Source organism: Arachis hypogaea, chromosome 3 (assembly GCF_003086295.3).
Source record: "Arachis hypogaea cultivar Tifrunner chromosome 3, arahy.Tifrunner.gnm2.J5K5, whole genome shotgun sequence".
In the NCBI taxonomy this organism is placed as follows: domain Eukaryota; kingdom Viridiplantae; phylum Streptophyta; class Magnoliopsida; order Fabales; family Fabaceae; genus Arachis; species Arachis hypogaea.
The window spans coordinates 116,975,482-117,002,908 of NC_092038.1; the positions used below are offsets into that span (position 1 = coordinate 116,975,482).

Sequence of the window (27,427 nt, forward strand, 5' to 3'; positions counted from 1 at the left end):
CAAGCATCAACTCAATTCCAAAGGCTTCCAAACTCACAATAATCAAGCTATATACACATAATTTATAACTAATCAACCTAGGGCTCATCATAATTAAAATTTCACAAGAGTTCAAGACCTCTTACATTGCCCAATAGTTTTGGAAGTCAAACCCAATGGTAATCAAAGGCTAGAGTGTATCTAAACACTCAAAATCACAAAATTTCACTTAATCAAAAACCCTAGAATTTCAAAATTTTGGAAGGAAGAACTAAGAGGGATTCATGATTTCCTTACCAGTTTCTTAGATGGGTTTTATAGAGTTGATCACGAGGATCGCTTTGCCGCAAACGGTGCAGCGATCAAATCTCTGTAGCTCAAGATGTGAGCTTGGGAAGTTCTATGTGAATAGTGACAATGCAGTCTTCTCTCCTTATTCCCTTTACAGCATGAATGCGTTGTGTTATGGCTGAAGGATTCATTAATGAACCTATATATATGTTGGGCTTGGGCCCAACTTGGATCCAGTCTAACCCGTTAGCGTTTTTAGCCCGTTTGGCCCAACTTTGGGCAAAACCTTTAAAATTAATGCCTGCTTTTTCATTTCTAATATTTTTCTAAGGTTTTTGACTGTTTTCACTTTTTCTCGCGTAGTACCGGGCAGACTTGAACCGGTTCAGTTGTCGGTTCGCATTTTTTTACGGTTTTTCACAGAAAATACATTTTCTGACTCAGAAAAATCTACTGAGTCCAAAAATCATATTTAAATCCTCAAATTCTCATTCAAAATTTTTGGATCCTATTTTGGGCAATATTAATTAACTAATTAGGCGGTTAATTAGTCGCAGTTCTTACACACATGACGTCAGGGCGTAACGACATGGGTAATGCAATGACTGGAACAGGCCGTAGTCGCATGTACGCTTGGTCAAACAAACCTGATATAAAGTTTGTTACCAACCATCCACTGGCTCTAACAATTTCACACTAAAAATGGATGCCTACAATCACAATGGGTGACTCGCATCATCGGCAGGTTCTCTCTATTCTTATCTATAGCTACCATCAGCTGCTACGAGTAGATCTGTCCACCTTGTAACTAAGCATGTGCTTTGCGTCCTCTGCGCACGAACAGCTTTTGCAACCTCTCATAGTTGCCCTAACAATCGGTGCCACTGGAAGATTCCCCGTTCACTTCAGCATGGCATTTATACACTCCGATAGGTTCGTCGTCATGTAGCCATACCGATGACCTTCGTCGCAATATTGTAACCAGAAATCCTTCTTGAAATGAAGAACCCAATCCACCATCTCACGGGATAGTGTACCCAAAGTATCCAAGTACCAGTCGCACCCCTCCTTACTTGGACTGTACGCAGCATTTATAAGGTACCTCTTACCCTCGACCGACTTAAACCTGGAATTAAAGTTTGAAGCCATGCATCGGATGCAGTAAGCACGATATGCTAACGAAGGATGCCATCCATTGTGAGGTGCATTGAAAGCGGCATGAATGACCTGTGATCTATCTGATAGGATTAGGATTCCTGCCTGTAGAGTAACATGCTATCTCAAATTTGAGAGGAAAAATGACCATAACTTCGTTGTCTCAGACTCCATTAATGAAAAAGATATAGGAAGGATATTGTTGTTGCCATCTTGAGTCACAGCAATTAAAAGAACACGCCCGTACTTACTGTACAAATGTGTTCCATCCATCGATACAAACGGCTTGCAAAACATAAACGCTTCAATACATAGAGAAAATGCTCAGAAAACCTTATCAAACTGACTCCACTCTCCATCAACCATATCCTCGTTGTAATAAGGGATAGCAATGCATTCGTGGATCGTACCTAGGAGGCACTGTTGCAAAGCTTTTAAGGGCCCCAGAATCCTATTGTATGACTCTTCTCAATCGCCATATGTCATGGCAATTGCCTTTTGCTTTGCCATCCACACTTTTTGATACGAGGGCTTAAAATGGTAACTTTAATGGACAACACTTTGCAACACTAAGATAGATATCGACGGATCAGTCTTTATCATAGGTAACACGACCTTGCAGGTCAACCCATTATCCAGTTGAGCATGGTACTGAGACATGGTTGGTGCCAGACAGGTATTTGGTCCACCGAATCAACGTACCTCCCTGCGAATTTTTTTGCTCCAATGTCAATAACATGCTAAAAAAAATCTAATGTATAGAGCCTAATGCATCCACAATATAATGTAAAATATACCAGTAATTCAAGTTCTGTCGTAATTCCACACGAAGACTCCATGGACAATCATTGGTGAATTGATTGCATTGACTGTGATATTTAAGCCTATCTGATTCCAGCACTCTATAATTCGTATTTTGTCGAATATTGTAGTTCTTCACCGCCATTAGAACTGCTTCTCAGTTGCTGAACCTATGCCTAATTCGAAATTCCATCCCACCATCTGTGTTGTAATCCTTCCTGTTCCCAGTATTAAGAAGATCGTCCAACTGCATTGCATCCAAGTTCAACGTTTGATAATGGCTAAGAATATTCGACAGTCGAGGAATGGCTAAAGGGGGAGACAACAGAAACCTACCAACACTGCCGTTGGGAGTCTCTGACAGAAACTCATCTTCTAACACTGTATCACTTGACGACCCAGACCCGGCTACATAGGTTGAATCGCCCTCACTGACAGAATCATCGGCACTATCATCATGAGACTAGGCATAGTGGATCGGTGTCCCGTTGAGCGGCACGACCTCAGGACTCGAAGGAGATGGCCCACCACCAACAACTACATCATAGACTGCATCATACAACTACATCACATGTTGGAGTATCAGTCGTACACGTACGTTGAACATTACCCTCACATGCTGATCCCCATCTATCCAAAATAGCCGGTTGGTAAATCCACCGTTTGGAAACACATATAGAAATCTATATGCAACCCTCCCAACCTCCTTTATTCCTATTCCCCCTATATTGCTCAGCATGACCATCTTTAGCGCATCCAATGTATCAACCCGGTAAGTACGCAACATCACAGTCTTGTCAGACTCAAAAATGACTCCTTCATCACCGTGTCTGACTATACCATTTGGATAAACAACCACAAAGAAGTATTAATTATTCTCCATCTGAACAAAACCAAAAGAATAGAAAGAAAAAAATTATTTGTGAATTGTGTGAGGAGACGTATTGGGATGGTCTTTATAAATAGACTTATTCTAACATATCTTGGGTACAGAGACATCTATACCATAACACACATATCCTAAGTGCTGAGACCATAATTATAATCTCGACTATAAACGTGGTAATATAGCAATATTGCACTGTGTTATTAGAATTTCAGGTGGATAAAAAAGTAGTGATTTTTGTATTGCATAACATTTTTTCTATATGTCCACATAAACAGGGCGTGCAGCTACTCGAGCAAGCGTTTGTACTTGCACCAGGCAATGGCAACCACATACAAGAAAATGGTTCTGGCAGTTCTACCTCCAACAGTCCAGAAGAACTTTTCATTCCTGGTAATATTTGAATCAAATAGCTCAATATGAATGTTCATGCCGAAAATACCAGCAACCACGACAAAGGCACTCACTACTAGAGTTGCTGTGGTTAACATGACTCCCATTTGGAGCAGATAATTCTGTTTGTCATCTAGTATTATGTTGATGTAGTCCTCTGTGTCGTCCACGTATTCCCTTAGCTTCAACAGGATCACCACAACAAAACATCAAAACCGATCTTATCATTCAGTCATTCAGTAACATATAAACCACAAGAAGCTCACCAGACCAGAGATGTTAGTTAAAATTTGTTTTAAGAAATTTCTTTGAAAATACCATAGCCTAAAACTACCGAGGCACAATACTTGCCTCTATTACTGAAAAGGAGAGGTTGTCACTAAGATTTTGAATCTCTAACATGTTTGGATCTTTTGCAAGCAAATAACAAGCGAAATCCTCAATTAGAAACTAGAAGAGCGTCACACTAATTCTTGGAAATAGGAATTAGTTGGTTATGTTGTTGGTTATAAAACACAAAAAGAGTAAAACTGTAAATGGTAGTTATAGGCAAGGGAAAAGGGCATGACAAATAAATGAAAAGGCATACCGTACAGAGCTTGTTGAGTGTGCCATTGATTTGCACAAAATATGCTTCCAGGAGCATCTCAAGCTCCTCCATGTCAAGATGCTTAGTTGTGGTACTGTAGGTAGTGCTAGCACGGTTATCCCTGCTAACTCCCACTAACAACCTATCATCATCATGTTGATTATCGTCATCGCTTGCAGCAGCTCAACCCTCTTCTAGTGATATTTCAGGAGGAATGCTGCTAAATGGAGGATTAAAATCAGTAAAGCAGTACTAACTAACAAGATTCAAGGCAAATATAAAAGATTTACATGTACACGTGCCTGTCATCGACATCAAGCTGATTATGGTGGTCATTGTCTACATCATCATCATTTATAGAGGAGGCAGAAGAACTATGGAGCTGTTGTAATTTCTCGGTGAGATACACTTCATCCATATCGTCGTCGTCATCGGACAAGTGTTCTAACTCATCCCTTACCTTTTGAACGCGATTAGTGATGGCAACAAGGCGGCCCTTAATTTGACGAACACGTTCCAAAATGAGAGTACTAATCTTGGAAGTGAGCTTGTCCAAGGCAAGGTGGGCCTCCTATTCCAGGGTTTTCGCCTCATTCTCTAACACACTGCATGTAGCCTCCAGGTAGGCCTCCAGTGCCACACACTCGAACGGCAAGATCTTCATCCCATTGCCATTCTGGATACCATTCTGCTTCGATTGGGCTTTCACTTGCTCCTCAACGGGATCAGGATCTTCATCTTCATCAGGTCCCTCTCTTGATTTCCCTTCTTTTGAGTCATACACTTTGCTAGCTTGAAATCATCCGAAGCCGCAGTGGCCATAGCAGCTCCCTGGGCTTGGTGATGCCGGAGGCTCCTCGAGTGGAGCTCCTCCGAAAACGGTCATGGAGGGTTCACTGGAGTTGAGGAGGAGAACCTCGTGGGAAGTGATGATGGCCTTGATGTTCTCGAGGTTAATCACGACGGCCCTCTCACAACCTAGCACGGTCGAGGGGTTGGGCAAGAGAGGGTCGAGGATACGGAGGTCGAGGGCCGGGGAGACTGGTGCGCTGCATGATGGTGTGCTTGCCGGCCTTCATAACCTGCTTCTGACCACTGAAATCAAGAAGTAGCCATGCCCTCATCCCGGTCCCCTTCTTCATGCTTATCGGATTCGGAGCAACTGGAACCCTAATCCCATCCATCATCCCTGCCGCTGCTGCTAGAACCAGAGGCGGACACTAACCCTAACTTCGAATATTCATCGCTTTAATTCCCTCCTTCACTTGATCAATTATTCAACTCTTGCCTTGTATTAGTTGTATTCTATGGCTTTTAGATTTTGGCATCTAACTGTTCTTTCTTCACATACATAGAACGCTTCCCTCACTCTCACCCCTCTTCCACTTCCCTCCTTCTTTATCTCTGCTATTTTTAGTTTCTTAAATTGGAGAGTTTTAAGGATTTTTTATTTAAATTAAATAAATAATGTATTTATCAAAATACATAAACGTCAAAGAAATTATGAAAATACACCCTGCATCACATCTCGGGTACTGGGGGTCATTGTCCAAAATGACCACATCTCGGGTGCACTGACCCCGTGCTATAATAGGGAAGTCTACAAACCATATCTCGGATCGAACTGTTATATGAACATAAGTATATCTCGAACACACTGCACCCAAGATATGCGTGTTTTCTGATTCGGGTCAGTGCATCTGAGATAAGGGAAAAGATCCAGGGTATTACCAGATTTGACCTCTATTTGTTTACCCATTTTGATGTATGCTTTTTTTATGAAAATATTGGAATGTTGTACATGAAAAATGGGTCCGTAACATCGAAAGTAACTAGTTATACAAAAATTATGCTTCATTACACATTAAACACATTTAATAACAAACACTACATCAAAGTGACAACATTGGAACAGAAGGCCTAAACCCTAAACTACATGCGTCGTCATAGATCCGAGTGGGGCGCATTGGGACACCCACGTCTAGTGTGGCCCTCTCTGCGGCAGAGCCAACATCTCTTCTCCACACGCTCAATGGCATTCATCTCATTCAGATCCAAGTGGATACCGGCCTTCCCGATGCCTTCCTCCTCATGGCTAAGTTGGCCTTTAGGCGTGCACCGTACCCTAGAGGCCACATCTTTTTGTCTGGTATCAGCAAAAACTCCCTCTCGTATACCCTGAATATATAGGCCATCGTGTACACAGAGTCCACGAAATGATCCCACTCAATAGTCGCAGCCGCACATGCCGCCAGGGCGTGACGACATGGATAATCCAATGACTGAAACAGGTTGCAGTTGCATGTACGCTTGGTTAAACAAACCCGATATAAAATTTGTGACCAACCATCCACCGACTCTAACAATTCCACAGTAAAAATGGATGACCTACGATCACAATGGGTGACTCGTATCGTCGACGGGCTCTCTCTGTTCTTATCTATAGCTGCTATCAGCTGTTGCAAGTAGATCTGTCCACCTTGTAACTGAGCATGTGCTACGCGTCCTCTGCGTACAAACAGTTGTTGCAACCTCTCATTGTTGCCTGAACAATCGCTGGCATCGGAAGATTCCTTGTTCCCTTCAACACGACATTTATACACTCCGATAGGTTCGTCGTCATGTGACCATACTGACGACCTTCGTTGCAATGTTGTAACCACAAATCCTTTCTGAAACAAAGAGCCCAATCACAATCTCTTGGGATAGTGTACCCAAAGTATCCAAGTACCAGTCGCACCCCTCCTTACTTGGACTGTATGCAACATTTATAAAGTACCTCTTACCCTCGGCCGACTTAAACCTGGAATTGAAGTTTGAAGCCATGTGCCAGATGCAGTATGCATGATATACTGATGGAGGATGCCATCCACTATGTGGTGCATTGAGAGCAGCGCGAATGGCCTGTGATCTATCTGATATGATTAGGTCCTGGCTGTGGAGTAACATGCTGTCTCAAATTTGAGAGAAAAAATGACCATGACTCCGTTGTCTCTGACGCCACTAATGAAAAAGCTATGGGAATGATATTTTTGTTGCCATCTTGAGCCATAGCAATTAAAAGCATGCCCCCGTATTTGCCGTACAAATGTGTTTCGTCCACCGATAAAAATGGCTTGCAAAACTTAAACGCTTCAATACATGGGGGAAATGCCCAGAAAACCTTATCAAACTGACTCCACTCTCCGTCAACATATCTCCATTGTAATAAGGGACAGCAATGCATTCGTGAATTGTACCTGTGAGGCACTATTGCAAAGCTTGTAAGGGCGTCGGAATTCTATTGTATGACTCTACGCAATCGCCATATATCTTGGCAATCGCCTTTTGCTTTGCCATCCACACCTTCCGATACAAGGGCTTAAAATGGTAACTCTGATGGACAACACTTTGCAACATTGTGATAGACACCGATGGATCAGTCTTTATCATAGGTAACACGACCTTGCAGGTCAACCCATTATCTAGTTGAGCATGATCTTGAGACATGGTTGGTCTTAGACAGGTATGTGGTCCACCGAACCGATGTAGCTCCCTACGAATTTTGCTCCAATGTCAACAACATGCTAAAAAAAAACTAACGTAGAGAACCTAATGCATCCACAATATAATGTAAAATATACCAGTAATTCAAGTTCTGTCGTAATTCAAACATGAGGTGAATCTTTTATATGCCTAGTCCGCTTCAAGATTGGGTAATATCTTGGTTTCTGTTTTTCAACTGAGAAAACGTATAAGTTTTTCTTGTCAGATACCACTGGAAAGCACCATGCACTTGAGAGAAATGCAGTGGCTTGCATGTGGCCCCAATATTCAGTCTAGGCCCTTTAAGTCGTACAACATCAATGGATTTAGGTTTAGAACCCTGTCGAGAGAGGATGAGATGAGAACCCAGAAGAGTGGGGTTTGTGTCACTTCTGATACTAGAAGTTATGCAAGCACTCATGACAGTAATGTTGCTATTGGTGGCATCTTATATTATGGAAGATTAGTAGATATTATTTAGCTGAATTACAGTGGTAAATTTATCGTAGTCTTGTTTAGGTGCCTCTGGGCAAACACTACGTCTGGTAGGGCATAAAGTAAGACGTTTTGGGACACACATGTGTTAACTTCAGTAATACGATTCACACTGGTGATTGTGAAGATGAAGAGCCCTAAATTCTTACATCCGAGGCTCGTCTTGTAAACTATGTGGAAGATAAAGTTGATAAGGAATGGAGTGTAGTAGTCCATGTGAAGCCAAGAGATTTGTTTGACATGGGTGAATACAATGAACACTGTGAGGTCAAACTTTCTCTCCAACTAAGTTTGACTGATTTGTCTAAATATGACGTTGAAGGTATGTCGTTGACAAGGGATAGCGATTTAGAAGAACCCACGACTAACGCCATCGATACTGGAGAAGAGGCTGCTGATTTATAGATGTATTTGATTACCAATATAGTACATGTACTATTACTCCCATGTTTAAATATCACTCCACAGTCCACACATGATTTTTATAATTATATATACAATATCCATTGTGTGTTTTTCTTCTCTAATATTTAGACCAACTTGGGACTTACCAAACATATGGTAAAATAATAAATGATATTTTACAAGATAAAAGAAAGTAAAATGGGTGGAAGGTAGGACTGTGGAAATGATGGTAACTGGTGAGGGTGGGGTGCACCGATCGAACTCATTCATGAACATGGATAGAAAGATAATAATCATATCCATGTCATGCTATTATACTTTTGGGGTTTCAACAAAAAGACATGTCACCCTTGCTTGCAAAGTTGCATCACTGTTTCTTGGTTGATGGTCCTTCCCTTCCACACATGCATCAATGGGCATAGCGCCATAGCGTACTATTCTTCTCCTTCAATTCTGTTTCGTTTGTCCATTGATGGGGCATATGGCTTTTGCTACAGAATCAAATTGACTAGTTAGAGAAAATTTAATTATCAGAGACTATTATGCTATTATTTGCATATTTGAGATTATTTACAATAAAAAATCTATACACTCAAAGGTCAAAGTTGAAAATCACTTTTGTCTGGAATGCCAAAAAAGTCTAATAAACTACATGTCTTTGCATAATTTCTATGGAGGAGTCGTGTATACCACGTAATATAATTTTAAGAGCATAATATTTTTGGAGAAGGGGGAGACATTAATCATTAGACATTGATCACCCTCATACTATGTAACAAAACAGATATAGTTTTGAGTGCCAAACAAATTCACAATGAAGTTTAATTTGTTATTTTTTGTAAGAGCCCGTTTGGGAAGTAGCAGAAGCTATTTTTTTTACTTTTGAATTATAAAAAGTCACAATACGTGTGTTTGCACCATTTTAAAAAAAGCTTATAACTTTCCGAAAGCTTAATTCACAGCTTTTTGAACAAGTAGAAATATATGACTTCTCCTTCTCGATAAGTCATTCTATCACTTTTGTAAAAAAAAATTGACTTCAGAACAAAAAAATTTACTTTCATATTTGACTCTGTGAAAAATATTTTCTATTTCTGCTAGAAATACTGATCCTCCACCACCATTTTCACGTAAGGTTCCATCTGCTAGAAGTACTGGACATCCACCACCATTTTTACGCAATATTCTATCTGTTGGAAGTATTGACCATCCACCTATTGTATATATTCCTTCTAGGTATTTTTTTTTACCATTTTACCACTATATTTTTATTATTAAATTTGTATTTAACATTGTGTATGGTATGAAATCTCAGTTTTAATTTTATTTTTTCACATGTGATTTTATTTTTATATAGCTTACTATTATTTTTATAGTTAGAGCAAGTTTTGACCCCACTAAAGGAGGGGGAAGTTCTAATAGAAGTAAAAAAAATAAAAAATAAAAAACAACAACAAAATATACATTGACACACATTTCACATTTGTTTTTTTTTTAACACAAAACTCAACACAACAAGGTGGAGTAAAAATAACATGAATAAAAAACTGTTCATGATCTATATTCCTTTGTCTTCTCCGGCATTGCCATCAACAATTAAAGGAATCAGCACAACTCCTCTCTTTATAGCTTTTAAATGAATGTTGAACAACATCAGCAACTTCGGATGCCTTATTCTGAAAGGTCCTTTGATTTCTTTCCCACTAGATATTCCAAATAATAGCAAAAAAACCTATCAACCACTTCTTCCTATGATTCTTTCTCATTGTTATTCTTGTCCAACTTTTGAAATGTTCCTTTATCGTACCTGGGATAGTCTATGAACGGCCACCATCACAAGCCCAAGCACACCATAGCCGCTACAAAAACTCATAAGCAACAAACAAATGGTATACACTCTCTATGTCCTTACCACAAAGCACACACAAATTGTCACTAGATTCAATTACACCAAACCTACCCAGCCTATCTTTAGTATTCACTCTACCAATTAATATAAACCAAGTAAAAACTTTAACTCGAGGTGGAACCAGCCCTTTCCAAATAGCTTCAGTGAAACTATAGCTTGATATATCCTTCGGTAACCTTTCTTCCTACAATACCTGCACAAATAAATTAGTAGTAAACAATCCATTTTTATCAAATTTTCATACAACTGTATCTTCTCTTCTTCTTGTCAATTTGGCCTCTTGTAAAACACTATGTAGTTGGTTTAGTAACTCTAATTCCCATTGATATAGATCTCTTCTCCATTGGAAGTTTCGCACCCACTCTAACCTATCCCAAAATCCACATTCCTATATAGTGAACCCTTTTTGGTTTGAAACAAAGAAATGTCTTAGAAAGGAAAACTTTAAAACACCACAATATAACCAATTATCTTCCCAAAATCAAATTATCCTACCATCTCCTAATTCCATATACAGAACATTAATCATCTTCTCTTTTATATGTTGCTCATTTATCTGTATTTGACAAATATCCTTCCAAGGACCACCTCTAGTGGGGAGCGTTTGAGTGCATAGCATCCGATTCAGATCCAGGTTATTACACGAGCACACAAATTTTTTTTAAAGCAGACAATCTTCCTTAGAAAACCTCCACCACGATTTAAACAGAAGCGCCATATTCCGAACCATTGCATCACCCACCTCCAAACCTCCTAGCTTCTTAGGTAACTGTACTACTTCCCATTTAACTTGAGCAATCCCAGGTTTACCATCCTCCTTTCGCCAAAGAAATCTTCTCTGTAAAGTAATTAACTTTTCTGCAACCGCCTTCGGCATCTTATACAAGCTAAGATAATAAACTGGCAAGCTATTAAGAACAGATTTTATAAGAACCAATTTACTAGTTTTATTTAACACCTTCGCTTTTCATAGGTTAAGCTTCTCTTCAACCTTATCAATCACCAGTTTCCATATTTTCACAAGCTGCGGATTTGCCCCTAGATTGATACCAAGGTACTTCATAGGTAGTACTACCGCCTTGCACCCAAAACACTGCACATCCGTTGTACCCAGTCTGGCTCACAATTAACCGGGATCAAGCTAGACTTCTCAAAGTTGATACTTAACCTAGATATCAATTCAAAGCATTGGAGGAGCCTCCTATAGTTTAGCACAGTTTCTTCTTCAGAGGGGCAAAATAATATAGTGTCATCTGTGAATTGGAGATGAGACAACTCTATATTATCCCTCCCTACCAGTAATGGGGAAATGCGCTCATTCCGAATAGCCTCTCTTATTATCTTGTGCAAAACATCAACAATAAGAACAAAGAGAAATAGAGACAAAGGATCTCCTTGCCTCAAATCCCTTTCCATCCTAAATGACTTGGTTGGTGACCCATTAATCAGTAGTGATATTGATGCAGTAACTACACATTCCCTAATCCACTCCCTCTATCTCTGACCAAACCCCATCTTAGCTAAAACAATATTTACACCCCATCTCTGTCATAAGCTTTTTGGAAATCCAGCTTAATGATGGCAGAAGCTTTCTTTCTCAACTTTAGCCACTGAACAGTGTCACAAGCTATTAAAGCCCCATCATGTATTTTTCTACCTTTCACAAAAGCACTCTACGTCTCCTTGACTAATCATGGCATTACCCTTCTCAACCTCTTAGACAACACTTTAGATATCACCTTATATACAAAGCCAACCATACTAATTGGCCGCAAGTCTTTAATCTCCTTTGTTCCAACTAATTTTGGTGCCAAAGCCACCCAGGTAACATTTGAATCCTTTGGTAGCTTAGCTGTCTCAAAAAAACTCATTACAGTTGCACTTGATGAAACTCATATTGTAACCATCACTACCCGGTGCCTTAGTTGACTTGCAATCCTAAACTGCCTCCTTCACTTCTTCAACTGATGGCAACACTTTCAGAGATGTAGACTCTTCCTCACTAACCCGACTGACCAGTCCATCACGAAACCAATTCTAGGAGAAACTTCTTGATGGTATAAGATCTTGTAAAAATACCTAATTGCAATCTTAATCTTTGCCTGATTTCTTATCACCCTACCATTTATTATCAGTGCATCAATTCTGTTATTTCTGCGTCTAGCTGAAGCAATGCTATGAAAATATCTAGTGTTCTTGTCCATCTTTTTTGCATGTTGAGATCGCGACATTTGTTTCCAATGTATCTCCTTCCTGATATACCATCTCTTGCAACATCTCACTAATGCCTTTCTTCTTGCTTCCATAGTCCCATCATATACTCCATTACAAACTTTGTCATCAACCTTTTTTATTTCATCCTCAAACTGCTTTATCTTCTTATCAATATTACCAAATTTCTCCTTGTGCCACCTACTAAGCGGACCCGTCAAGGCCTTCAATTATCAATAAATTAAGCATCCTTTAAACCCCTCCATTCTTCTTTCACCATTTGCAAGAATCCACCATGAGTATACCATGAATCAAGGCTTCTAAATGGTCTTGGACCTCCACAAATCCTTGTATCTTTCACTATCACAGGACAATGATCAGACAAACCCCTAGGTCCTCCTTTCAATCGAGTCTCCGGGAACACCTCCAGCCACTCTGTGGTAACCATAACTCTGTCAATATGGCTACAAAATTGACCTCTGAACCATGTAAACTTGAAATCATTGAGCGGTAAGTCCACTAACTCCATATCTTGTACCCAACTCCTAAACTCTATAGCAGATGCCAACAAACTAGTAGCTCCTTTCCTTTCATCCACTTGTAAAATTTTATTGAAATCTCCCATGTAACAAAATGGTACTTGACTTAAACCAGTAATTTAGCTCAATTCTTCCCATACAACAAGCTTATCTTCTCTTACATGAGCTCCATATACCAGACAAAACGCGCATTTAAAATTATTCCACAGCAACGTTCCCTCAATACATAACCACCTATCACCTTTATAGCAATTATCTCTCTTAAAAATATTTTCATCCCACATCAATAATAAACCTCTAGATGCTCCATCAGAACCAACAAAATTCCCAACCCGCTCCATCATTCTCCCAAATCCTTATCACGTCAAATTTCGTCACCACCTCTTTTTTAGTCTCAATTAAACCCATCAAATTCAATCTATATTTACTTTTAAAATTTTTCACCATAGACAACTTTTCTACACTCCATAACCTCCTAACATTTCAAGAACTAAAAATTATTTAAATACTTTTTACACACCTGTTTTCGATTTTTTGGCTTACATCTCCTTGCTTTTTCCTTTTGCTTTGCCTGTCTCCTCTTTAGTGCCAGTGCTTCATTTTGCTCTTGTAAAATTGCCATGATATTATCTTCTTCATGAAGTTGGATTGCTCTTGACTCAACTGCTAGTTTCCATGTTTTCCTATTTTCTTTCATATTGTCCTCCCAAGACGTTTGCTTTTCTTCTATTTTAGTGTCACTGTTTGCATCTAAATCAGAGTCATCCAAATCTTTTTCTGCATCTTCCGCACCGTCAGTGTCTTCTAACGGCATTCAGGCCCCGCATGCTTTCACTGCCACAATCATCACCAACATCATTCACTTCATGGTCCACTCCACATTCAATAACCTCATTAACTTCATTCTCATACTCATTCCTCTGTAGCAGCTTCACTCTCCTTCCACCGTACCCCTTCATCATCAAATTCTCCCTACATTCTTGACCACTGTCAATATCTATGGAAGACTCTATTTTAGTACCTTCTAGTTCTTCTCTTCTTACTCTTTTAGTCTCTGTATTATCTTTCTTCATAAGAACATCTTACTCTTTTAGTCTCTGTGTTATCTTTCTTCATAAGAACATCACACTCGCACCTGTCGCACCTTTCAACGGCATCGCAAGTTGAACTCGATCCTTAGCGTCACTCCTTACTCCATGAGTCCCGGCCTTCCCGTTTGTTACTCTTGTATATCCATCCTCATCGGGATTGTCCTTATTAGCATCGTGGATCACTTCGTCATGGTCTTTCAAACCCGCACATACAACATCACCTTCATTGGGTTCGTTCCACACCTTCTTGCATTTGGTTGGAGCTACATCAAATTCACATTCAGCCTCCTCATAAACCCGATCCATCACATCACATGGTCTTCTTTTAACTTGGGTTTTAGAAGTTCCAATTAGTCCATTCCTCTTTTGACCTCCTTTTGTTTGGCCCAAAGTCATACTACTCACCCTTATACTCTTGTGACATAACACATTGGACCAAAAATCCTCCCTTTCGCTCATATCATCATTATTGCTATTTAACATGTATTGATTTACATTACTCTTATTATTATTATGAGTATATACTCATTTTGATCCTCAAAGAATTTTAAACTAGACATTTTAGTCCTTAACTAAAATTAATTACTCGACTGGTCCTTAACAATTAATTCCGTCAGTCACTTAGGTCCTTGGCTCCGTTAACTCTAACAAAAGACAAAATGGTCCCTGAAAACTCTAACATGGGACAAAAAGATCCCTGACAACTCTAACAAGGGACAAAATGATCCCTGACCCCTTTATTCGAAAACGACACTGTTCTTCCCCGATTTTTATTATATCTCGCATAACACTAACATTCATACTCTCCTTCTTCACCTTCATAGTCTTTTTTTTCCATCTTTTCCTTCCTCCTCTTTAGCTCCAAGATTAAGCTATGGTGTAATTGTCACACGTGTCGCACCTACCTCAACATGTCATGGATCACACACTTCTTAAATCCTTGTGACTAGTACATCCACCTCATCTGCACTTCACCCACCAAAAGCATCCACTTTCATGTCTTTGATAACATCACCTCCAACCCTGACAATGTCCACGATATCCTCAAGACCAAGTTCTACAACTATTCCAAGGGCACACATTTCTCCACTCTCTGACAAGCAATATAGATTGTTGGACATCAGGACATCATGAGAAGATTCTCCTTCGACATCATATGCAAATTCTCATTTGAAATAGACACTAAGTGCTTCATTCCTTCTTTTTTGGAGTCCAAGTTGGCAGACAGCTTCGACCTCGCATCCAAGCTATTACAACGAGCAATGTCGTCGTTGTCGCTTATATGGAAACTGAAACGATTACTGAACATTGGTTCAGAGAAGAAGCTGAAGGAAACGATCAGAGTGGTGGACAATGTGGTCATGGAGATGTTAGGGTAGAGGAGGAGACAGATGGCAACAACAACGACGAGTCTTAACAAATCAGACTTGCTGTCTAGATTCATGGGATCCATCGAAGACGACAATTAGTTGAGAGACATAGGCGTTAGTTTCTTGAGTATAAATTGGTTGAGAATAAGTTGAGGATTTTTTTTCTTGTGAACATTAAATTTATAGAGTGTGCATTGTGTAGTTTGAAGTTACAATGTTAGACTGTTAGTGTTATGCGAGATATGATGGAAATTGGAAGAGAACAGTGTTATTTCCAAACAGAGGAGATCATGGACCATTTTGTCTCCTGTTAGAGTTGTCAGGGACTATTTTGTCCTCCGTTAAAATTAACGGAGTAAAGGACCTAAGTGACTGACGGAGTTAATTGTTAGAGATCAATCGAGTAATTAATTTTAGTTGGGGACTAAAGTGTCCAATCTAAAATTCTTTGAGGACCAAAATGAATATATACTCTATTATTATTATTATTATTATTATTATTATTATTATTATTATTATTATTATAACACCATGATATCGTACGATTTGAAACTACATCATCATTTAAATTTAAAGATTCCACCAAATTAGTTCCTCTTTTAACTCCTTTCAATGCATAATTTTTCCTTCCCAAATTTAAAATATCTTCTTCCTATTCATTTAAATCTTCCTCTGAAATTACCATTGTACCCTTTGTTTCATCTTCCCCTGTGTCTTTAGCACCACTTCTATCGTCGCGTCCGACTCTCTCAACGGTGGCTTCCACACTGACATTAAATTCTTTCTAATTACATTATCCAACACATCTAAACAGCCCTATGAATCTCGGCTACATCATTCTCCACACCCCATCATCATGAACACACTCCGATCCATATGCCTTCCTACCGATTTCTTTAACGAAAATGGCAAAGTCACTTTTATATTTGTTTTTTATTTTCACCTACTATATCATAACAAACATTAACTACATAATAATTTCTTTGGCATTGCCATCAAGATGATTATGAATTAGAATTTTATTACTATTCACCACATACAAGAACACGATTATGGGTGAAAGTGAAGTAGAAGAACTAGTTTCTAATGATATTAGACGAGGAAGATCCAAATACTGAAAGCGCTAGAAAAATGGAACTAATAAGAGAACAAATAAAAAATCAATTGCTTAATGGATTGTAATCTTAGTGATTAAGTTATGTAAAATTAATATTTAATATTAAAAATTATTTATTATCATGATTATTTTAATATTCATTTTCTTGTGTAAAAATTTTTTTTATTTTTTGAGTTATTTATTCAAACTCTACAACTTTAAAATAAATAATTGTATAACTAAAAATTCAAATAATAAATAACTTATTTATAAATACCTATTAATAAAAGTCTTTATACTTTAAACTCTTTTTTTAAAACAACTTATTTAACTTTTTATTTCACAAGCTCTTTAAAATAAGTCGATTACTTTTATTTCAACATTTTTTTAACTGTTTTTTCTAGGTATTATACTATTAAACGCCGGCTATATATTTTTATTTCATTTAATTAAGCTCCATCTGAATGTTACATATTTAGTGGCACGGACAACTCTCTAGATCTTCATCATCTTTCAAAAGAGCAAAGAGAGCGACAAAAAGATAGGAATCAATGGAAATGAAAATATGAAGTCTTTTACTAATAATTTGAAGTCTTCGCTTGTGAAAATTCTTATTCTTTTCCAAGGAAGGTAAAGCAGACATAAATAACAAAACCGCGTTTTGGTACCCCCACAGCTTTATATACTGCCACTGAGGAGTGAGGAAGGGTTCTGGAAATAACCGAGGAAGAAGCTAACAAAGTTCATAGATATTTATTTGATTGGCAAGTGGCAACTAACAAAGTAGATAAACAAGGAACAGCAACAGGATTAGGATTATTCCATTCATTCATTGTTCAATTCAATTTCAGTCTCCGATGGGAAACTGCTTCTCCGACGTCCCCGGTGGCCGTGCTGCCATCGGGGGAACTGCCCGAGGCCTCCTCAACGCCATCGACGCTCCCAACGACGCTGTTGACAACTTCCTCATGTCCCGCGGCTACCACGGCCTCTTCTCTCAGATCGAGGTTCCTCCCTCTCTTTCCCTTCTTTACATTCCACCACTCCTACCCTTACCTAACTAACTTCTCTTATGGTAACGTTTTTTTGTCGTTTTGCTGGCAGCTGTCGTTTTCTGCTTCCGGCTTGCGTGATCGAGATTTTCTCTCGAAGGTTCGTCGTTTCGTGCATCCACCGTCGTTTATATCTTTGTTCTGTTATTTCTTTCAGCTTCAGTTTCATGTAGTTCAGTTGATGAATGTCAATTTCAGTGTTGCAAGACCAGAATTATCTCTTCTTTTCTGTAACGAGCTCGCGGTTTTTTTTTTTAAAAAGCAAAACAAACAAACAAACCACGAAATTATTCCAAATCCATAATTCATTTTAGGCAATTGTGCAGGACTATTTGATTATGGTGACGTTGCATTGAAACTATATATATATTTTATAATGAAAATGAGGCCAGGCCATTGTTATTTCATTCTGGTTTTGGATTGTTATCTTTTCCTGCAAAATTGTTGTGATGGTAAATACGGTCACCATTGACTGTTTGTGTGGCTGTTATTTGCTGTAGAGTGATCCAATGATGGTTCTTTATACAAGAGGGAAACATGGAGCACTTGAGGAAATCGGCCGTACTGAAGTAGTTCTGAATTCTTTGGATCCTAAGTGGATTACTAAACACTTAATCATGTATCATTTCGAGGTTGTTCAGTTTTTAGTGTAAGTTAAATGCTTATATTTATACTTCTAACAAGGCACACTAGCATTTTGTTTTTTCACTAAGAATCATTCTGTAAAATATTTTTTATCACAGGTTTCGACTGTACGACATTGATACTCAGTTTCACAATTTGGATGTGAAGGTATAGTGTTTACCTTGGAGACTCTTGAAGTCACCCTTTTTCCTTTAACTTTAAGTTCAAGTGGCTATTTAATAAAGATAATTTTACATGTTATATTCTAAAGTGTAACCCTTTCTTAATAGGATTGTGAATTTTACTGTTTTGTTACTTCTTTATGATTCTATGTATACAACTGAACCTGCTTAAGTTTTTTCTTTATTGGTTGACATTCTGCACAATCTCTTCATAAGGTTGTGAAACAATATATTCCTAGTTATTTCCAAAACTATACATTAATTTGCTATGTGGAACTTTTTACTTTCTCTTTCATTAGATGTGATAACAAGTTGATAAAGCATAAAAGTCCATATTTGTAAGTTTTGATTGACTTATGCAGATGCTTAAGCTAGAAGAGCAACAATTTCTAGGTGAGGCAACTTGTGCATTATCGGAGGTAATGTGGAAATCTTTCAGGCTATTGTGGCTGTTCAAGTTTTTGTTGTCTGATATCTGACAAGTAAATAAAAATTTCATTATACTCTCAGTTAAGCTGTATCTTCATGGCTTCTCACTATCTCACATTTATTACTTTTTTCCCAAATCCCAATATATGCTGTTTGAAAGTGCTTACCATAGTCTTTGAGTTAATAGCTTACTAGGTAACTGCCAAGCATATTGAAAGTTTTTCAGAAAAGACAAGAATTTCTTAATGCATACTCAAATTATGATGCACTAGCGCCTTATTCATTTCTGAAAATAAATTATCTTCCCAAGAACTCTTCCCATCAACAGTGACAGTATGGCATCTGCAGATAATTATAAAGTCTGATCGATCATTGGCATTAGAGCTACGTAGAGAAGATCCTATCAGATCTATGCATTCCCAAACTTGCGGGAAGCTCTTGGTGCATGCAGAGGAATGTGTTGGCTCAAAGACTACAGTAGAGATGATATTTAGGTGCTCAGATTTGGAAAATAGGGATCTCTTCTCAAAAAGTGTATGTCTTAGTTTTTCCTTTTCTTGCTAGGTGTTATATGGAAAGCCAGTTATTGTATAAAATAAGACATGGTTTTGTTTTGTCTTGTAGGATCCCTTTTTGATAATATCAAAACTTGTGGAAGGTGGTACCCATATTCCAATTTGTAAAACAGAAGTTATAAAGAATGATCTCAGCCCACAGTGGAAGCCAGTGTTCTTAAACATTCAACAAGTAGGAGGCAAGGTACAAGGATCACCCTCTTAATTTATTCTTTCCGTAAAACTATAAAAGTATGGAAATATGGCCATGTTTTATGAGATTATATATGGAATAATATGTTGAACTTCATGATTTAGACACAGTGGAAGCTCTCTCATTTTTTTGTTTTTATTATATACAGGACAATCCTTTGATACTAGAGTGTTATAACTTCAATACCAATGGCAAACATGATTTGATAGGGTAATTGGCGGTTACTTTTTAATTTCCTTCGTCTGTTTGTTCCTTTGTCTATCAATATACTTTCTAGGCTGAAATGCTTCTTTGTTTTATCAGAAAAGTGCAAAAGTCTTTGGCAGAGTTGGAGAAGCTTCATGCTAGTGGTCAAGGGGAAACTTTATTTTTGCCTACTGGTGGTGGTCATAATTCTCATAACAAGGTTTTATTATAAAGTTTATTTGTGTCATGAATCCTTCTTTCTTTCTCTAAAAAGTATAAAACATATTTTTCTATAATACAGGTATTAAAGAGCCGGGTATATCTGGACAAATTTTCTGAAAGTGTCCAATATAGTTTCCTTGATTACTTGTCTGCGGGTTTTGAATTGAACTTCATGGTGGCCATTGATTTTACAGGTACAGCTCATATCCTCAAATGAAGTGTACCTTATTAATTTCTAGATTTCTGTAGTTGTCAACATGAGGGGCCTTAGATATACCTGGATGACAAAGGTTTATGCATTCTTAATCAAATATAACTAACCTCCTGGTTTATCAGCTTCAAATGGGAATCCACGCCTCCCAGATTCTTTGCATTATATTGATCCTTCAGGACGGCCAAATGCATACCAGAAGGTGAGAACTGAGAAATGATCTTTAGTTTGAATCATTTGTTTTTCCAGCCATCCTTGTCTTGAACTTGTCACAACTTTATTTCTAGGCAATTGTTGAGGTTGGAGAGGTGCTACAGTTTTATGATTCAGACAAACGATTTCCTACATGGGGATTTGGTGCCCGACCAATTGATGGTCCTGTTTCCCATTGTTTTAACCTCAATGGAAGCAGTCACTATTGTGAGGTAGATATGCTACACCTGTTCTTGCTTTTGTTTTCACTTATCATAAAATAGTTCCAGTGATTGAACTTGTGTTTAACAGGTGGAAGGGATCCAAGGAATTATGATGGCATACACAAGTGCCCTGCTTAATGTTTCTCTTGCGGGACCAACTCTTTTTGGACCTGTCATAAGCAATGCTGCACTTATTGCCAGCCAATCTGTAGCAACTGGTGCAAGAAAGTATTTTGTTTTGTTGATAATCACAGTAAGAAATAAGAATTAGAAATTTTTTATTTCTCTCTAGAACTATGTAGCTGCAATTTACTCCTCCTGTAGTCTTTTTTCTTCTATGTCTCTTTCCGACATGCGCCGTGATTCAGCCATATAATCATAGCAGAGCTAATCACTCTATATCTGTGTTGCATATGAGAAAAAATTTTTCTTTGTCGTGACTTCTAAGCCTGTGATGATTTTTGCATCATCTTGCTTTTCCACCGCTGATGCTGACATTTAATTGACATCACTAGGATGGAGTGGTGACAGATCTCCAAGAAACAAAAGATGCCCTTGTTAAAGCCTCTGACCTACCATTATCAATCCTTATCGTTGGAGTTGGAGGAGCTGATTTCAAAGAAATGGAGGTATGAAAACATGTTGGCTTTTTATACATAACTGTTCCTCATGGGAACTGTGTGATCAGTATACCACAATTGGTTTTTTAGTTTTGCTACTCCTTTGAATAGATTTTAGATGCTGACAAGGGAGAGAGACTCGAAAGTTCATTTGGACGTGTTGCTTCACGTGATATAGTCCAGTTTGTTCCATTTCGAGATGTTCAAAGTAGGTATCAGTTTGCATATTATGATGTAACTCCATCCTATTGCCTTCTAACTCAAAGTCTTTGCAATCTTCCCATTGCAGGTGGAGAAATTTCAGTAGTTCAAGCACTTCTAGCAGAATTACCTACTCAATTTTTATCGTACATGAGAAACAGGAATATCCAACCGACTCTCTAAGGCATGTAAAGAGGAACCATTTTCAAACTACATAGTAAAACGTTCTATCCATTGATCGTTGTGCCATTTCAAGGCCCTCACAGTATATTAAATTGAAATTTGGCTAAAGGGTGCAAACTCGCGCTTTGTGCTGAATGCTCATTTAATTGAAGGTCAAGAAGGGTTCGCTAGCCAACTGCATTTATCTAAGATTGGTATCTGTCTGAGCGAGCTTTATGGGTAGGATTTCCTTTCCTTCTTGTACTCATGCTTTGTGGGTTTTGTGGCAGGTTCGTTCAGAACTACAAATTGGAGTTTGTTATCTTCAAGCTCTGGGGAAAATTTTAGTCGTTCAGTGAACGTTGAAATCCAATAAGTGAAAATATTTGTGAATTGATACTTTGATGCAAGTTAGATCATTTGTGGATGTCTTTAGATGGAAATTGATTATATCCATGTAGTAATGGTTACTAGTTTTTTTTTTTTTTTTTATCATCAATTCATCTCTGAAAAGTAAAAACTACACCTTGTAGATATGTTGGAAGACGAAGAAAACCTGTTTTGTGTTGGTTTCTTGCGTCTGCCCGTTTTTTAGTTTTACTTTTACTGTAATTAGAGTCCTTTAACCTAAATTTTGTTGGTACATGTTTTCGATGCCAAGCTGATTCATTTTTAAAAAAAATGTAGCCATTATGAAATTATCGAATGGTGATTTTGTTTACATATCCAAAAGGGACAGCGTTGCTCAAAGAATCAAAGGTGGAATGGGTTTCCACCCGGAGAAATTTTGATTCAACTTTTTAAAGCAAAAAAGTTAGTTACTTCTCCACGTGATTGAGTTCTACCTTGGTTGAAACAAACAAGCTCCTCATCACTCATCAGTATGGATTCAAGTATGCTGTATACAACTATAGTCAAAAGTCAAACATAGAGCTTAGCTCAGAGAGGTCAACATCCTCAAAAGAAAATAAATATGGGGTGGTAATGTGGTATAGTAGTTTAAACTTTAAATACACCTTATTTAGTTATCCCGTGTTTCTTTGCGAAAAGATCGTTTAACTTCTAACACTAATTAAAAAATGCTAAGAATCGGGTTTCGGACCAATTAAAAACATACGATTACCGCGTCAAGAACTAACTGTTAAAAAATACTAAGTAAAGGGGAGGCCCAACGAATTATTTATATCTAGCAACTGAGGATTGGGATTGTGAACGTAACTCGGTATGGATTGTCACTTTTTCTCCGCTTCCAGGTCATACCCATTTTTCGAAAATAAAATAAAATAAATACTAAAAAATTATTAAAATATTATTTTTTTAATCATAATTTAGTTATTAATTCAATTTCTTTAATTTAATAATTCAACAATATATTTTATTAAGTTTATTCCTTTCTTTTAAATATTGACAATTAACTGATAATAAAAATAATAAATTATGATGATTCTCTAATATTCATCTAAAATAAAATTGTTTAGTAATTTAGGTTATAATTCTTTGTTTGCTTAATTTTTATATCCAAAGAGTTAATTAGAAAAAGAATCTTCTAACTAGTTATACTATCTATCAAAATACCTGAATATCTGCTGAGAGAATAGTCACTAAATTTGACTATAAATATTTAGTCATAGACCATGAACTTAAATAACAAACCAAATATTACAATGGACCATTCTTTTCATGCAAAATAATTCTAAAACTTGAATTTAAGACCTCTTCATTAGAATCTAAGATAATTATTATTTTGACTAACATTATATTAGAAAATTAAAGTAGATGACAATATACATGTTATCTATAAAGATAATCATGACCGTATCCTTAATATAAGTAGCATGAGAATTAGAGTTTGATAACTACGAATTTGTTTGAATAATTTAGTTATGTATTTGTTTTCACATATTCCAAACAAAAAGGTTTATTGTAATTTTATTTCAACGTAATACTATGTGTTGGACGTGGGAACGGAGGGAAAAAGTAATTATTCTTAATATTTTTAAGATAATTTTCCTTTTCCTTTTTTTTCCGACTTTGTTTAGATGATTTCAATAAACAAGGGAGTAAAGCAGAGGAATGTCCTCCTCGGTTGGGAGGAGACATGACTTTTTAATAATAAAAAGAAGGGCAGTGCTAGGAAGCCAATGACCTAAGCGTATAATGTGTAGAATGAGTTAAATTTTTAGTCAATGAATAAAATGAACATCACTGATACTATTCAGAATAACCATTCAGATACCAAGGATAATAAACATCTCCCAAAAATTTAAGTTGATTTTGAAATTCACCAAGAATCAAACCCTTGACCTTTCGGATCTAGAACTCTAATATCATATCATGAATCCACTCATCCCAAAAGCATAACCTGATAGGACAATGTAACACTAATGGCCATATCTTTAATACTTCCTAAACCTCCATTGTACATATTGTACGCTTAAACCATTGGCTCTCTATACTTTCTCTAAAAAAATTTAATTTTGATCTAATTATAAAGTAATTTTACATATGCATCTAATATCAATAAAAATAATTTTTTATACTAATCGTGTGAATAAGTATAAAAAAACAAATATAATTATATAATTATATAAAATGCTATCCAATTAAAATTAAATTCTAATAAAAAAATCTTAAAAATACACACACATATATATATATATATATATATATATATATATATATATATATATATATATATAGAACACAAAAGGGTTACATCTCATAATTTTGAGTTTTTTATACTACTAAATTTAAGATATTTTTGTCATAAAAATTATTTTATTATATTATAAAATCAACTGTACTAGATATATATTAAAACTAACTATTAAAATCAATTATTAATATATAATACATATTAAAATATAAAATATATATTAAAAATAAATTAAATACCATATATAAATACATAATAACTAATTTTAATAATTATCAAAAAATTATAACTCAAATAACATAATCTCTTTATATTCATTTAAAATATACAAATTTAAATCTACCTATCTTTAAAAAAAAAACTAATTTTAATAGTTGATTTTAACATTCAAACACTACTTTTGGTCATTAAAATATGAAGGCATGCGACATGCGTAAAGTGATATCATCATATCCAAAATTCTTGCATTGCCGCTCTTTTAAAAAAGCGTATATATAGATAGATTGGTAAATAATTTACTCAAGAAATGAGTATATTTTGTACGAATTTAAAATTGAAACTGATATTTTAGTTAAAAGAAATAACAAAAGAACTGGGAACAAGAGGACTTTTAGGGCCCTTTATTCTTTTCTACTTCACTCCATAAGTCATAGAAGCAAAACCCTAATTTCTTCTTCTCCTCGATCTCCAACATATGGCATCCACATAGTAGTGTTGTTAGATTGAATAGTCATCTCTTATCTCTGAATAATTATCTCACTCACCTCATGATGGTTTATCAACAACGATGGAATGGCATGTACTCGTAAAACACAGATAGAATCTTCCATCATTACAGAACGCAGAAGTTAACAAGCTAAGCTTCACCGCGTTTTCACGTAACTAAGCTCAGTTTCATTCTAAAAGTGGATCGAAAACATGGAAAGAGGCCATTTCCCTTTGAAGAAAAAGAAGAAGAAGAGAAAGAGGAGAAGGAGCACGTGTTCCCGATTTACTCTGAACGTTCCCAGCAAGACACGTCGGCGGTGGTATCAGCTCTTGTTCAAGTCATTGGTGGCAATCCACCGCATCATCATCAACAAATATCTCACTCCTCCACTTCTATGGACAACAATCAACAATCTCAATCACCATCTATAATGCAAGATCAAGGTATAATGATTTAATTTCAGCACTTAGGGTTTATTATTTAGTTTTAGGTCTTCATTTCTTCTCCCTTGTGTTCGCGTTGTTCTTTAACTTCGCTTCTCTCTGATCTTGCTGGGTCAAACCTGAAATTGATTTATAACTAACTAATGCGGTCTTTTAGAGAGCTTCTAAATCTCTCTATCAAAATCGATTTTGATTTATAAAGAAGATTATCATCCTCTAAGAAATTTATATGTGGTGTGACCTTCACAACATAAGTGGGTCTTTTAATTAGGTTTTATCTTGTTTAAATAATAATAGGTTGGTTTGTTTTCAAGGTGTTATGTCTTTCACTTTATATGTACACCAAATTTCTCTCTTCCTTTTAGCTAGACCTTTCATTTTGGAGACGAAAAAATAGAAGGAAAAACAAAAGTAAGAGAAAGAAAGCCTCTCCTTTTCTTATGTCTATCTCCTGATGTTAATTATTAATTAAATGTTTCCAGCCCGATATATATTTTAAACAATACAAAACTTAAAATTGTGTTGCTTAGATTAGTAACCTTGTTCATCCAGGCTAATTTTTTTTTTTTTTAAAAAGTAGTGTAATATTTGTCTTTTTTCTTAAAGAGGAAAAGAATGTTTAATTTTACTTATCTGAATCACTGTATGATTTCTACATACACCGTATTTATTAATTATTTATTGGGGACAAAAGAGAGTGTAAAAAGAAAGGAGTTGGGGAGGTGAGATCGGCTTGAAGTTTTTATTTTTTTTTCTTTAATTACTAATAGTGGTAGGTGTAAAAGAGATTATGATGGTGTAGACACAAAGGAGCTGTATATTGAGTTCGTCTGTGTCGCATCAAAATATATATTGCATTTTTTTAAGAAAAGGTTTATATTGCTTCTTTTGTACTCAAAATAAAGGATAAATCCTCAAAAAATGTTTTTGAATTATTAAATAGTTTATTAATTGATCATCTTAAATTAAATGCATAAATAATTTGCTAAGTATAAATATCATTTATTAATTGATAATTTAGAGATTTTTTTGATAGTTTATTCCAAGAAAAAAAGAAGATCAAACTTCCTCTTTGGCTCTTAATATAATAATACATATATAAATATGTATGTGTATATAGCAATGCCAAGAAGACACTACAGAGGGGTTAGGCACCGGCCATGGGGGAAATGGGCCGCGGAGATTCGAGATCCGAAGAAGGCAGCAAGGGTTTGGCTTGGAACTTTCGAAACTGCCGAGGAAGCTGCACTTGCTTATGACGAAGCCGCTCTTAGATTCAAAGGAAGCAAAGCTAAGCTCAACTTTCCAGAAAGGGTTCATCTCACTCGTGAATTCGGTTACCTCACTAACCGTCCTCCAGAACCGGAAATTGGCAATAACAATGGTCAACAAGTACCTAGTACTACTACCACAATTTCTCATGCTTCAGCTTCACAATTTTCTGGCAGTAGTGAGAGTAACAACAACAATTTCAATTATGCTTTTCCTCATTTGTATGGGAATCATAAAAATATGTTTGTTTCTTCCTCTTTGTCTTCGTCTTCGTCTTCATCTTCTGGATTTTCTATGCAATTTGGAGGTTCTTCTTCTAAGTCTCCTCCTATGAATTAATTGGACAATGATGACTTGGATGGTACGCCCAAGGTTTTCTCTTTTTGTCGTTAATTTTTATCGTCAACTATATATGCATTCATTTCTTAAGATTTTCATTATAGTATTTATATATATGGGGCACACTATATGTTAATGAAATGTTTGTTTGAAGAGCCGTGTAACCCATTCCTACAAAAAGAAGTCAGGATGAAGCATGC

The 27,427-nt window shown here is 36.6% G+C and overlaps 2 protein-coding genes and 1 pseudogene across 10 annotated transcripts; 2 read left to right on the forward strand and 1 right to left on the reverse strand.

Annotated features, from left to right (window-relative positions):
- Nucleotides 1–2,954: 2,954 nt before the first annotated feature.
- On the reverse strand, nucleotides 2,955–7,879 carry LOC112779955 (magnesium transporter MRS2-3-like; annotated as a pseudogene).
- A 9,303-nt stretch (nucleotides 7,880–17,182) lies between these two features.
- On the forward strand, nucleotides 17,183–22,453 carry LOC112791008 (protein BONZAI 1). Of its 9 annotated transcripts, XR_003197042.3 has the most exons (18): nucleotides 17,183–17,742; nucleotides 17,840–17,887; nucleotides 18,288–18,436; nucleotides 18,531–18,579; nucleotides 18,956–19,012; nucleotides 19,371–19,556; nucleotides 19,647–19,781; nucleotides 19,939–20,000; nucleotides 20,094–20,196; nucleotides 20,278–20,392; nucleotides 20,535–20,611; nucleotides 20,697–20,834; nucleotides 20,914–21,078; nucleotides 21,341–21,454; nucleotides 21,557–21,653; nucleotides 21,735–21,830; nucleotides 21,939–22,023; nucleotides 22,099–22,453. XR_003197042.3 is itself a non-coding variant. In XM_025833672.3 (17 exons), exons 1-16 carry the CDS (start codon nucleotides 17,593–17,595, stop codon nucleotides 21,827–21,829), a joined length of 1,740 nt encoding a protein of 579 aa, XP_025689457.1. In that variant the 5' UTR covers nucleotides 17,183–17,592; the 3' UTR covers nucleotide 21,830; nucleotides 21,939–22,453. The 9 variants fall into 9 exon arrangements, 4 of the variants coding, with proteins under 4 accessions (XP_025689457.1, XP_025689458.1, XP_025689456.1 ...); XR_003197041.3 differs by having other exon boundaries at nucleotides 21,735–22,023; XM_025833672.3 differs by having other exon boundaries at nucleotides 21,939–22,453.
- A 2,532-nt stretch (nucleotides 22,454–24,985) lies between these two features.
- Nucleotides 24,986–27,270, forward strand: LOC112791010 (ethylene-responsive transcription factor ERF115). The gene is made up of 2 exons (XM_025833677.3): nucleotides 24,986–25,616; nucleotides 26,737–27,270. The coding sequence occupies exons 1-2, from the start codon at nucleotides 25,568–25,570 to the stop codon at nucleotides 27,225–27,227; spliced, it is 540 nt and encodes a 179-aa protein (XP_025689462.1). The 5' UTR covers nucleotides 24,986–25,567; the 3' UTR covers nucleotides 27,228–27,270.
- The last annotated feature ends 157 nt before the right edge of the window (nucleotides 27,271–27,427 follow it).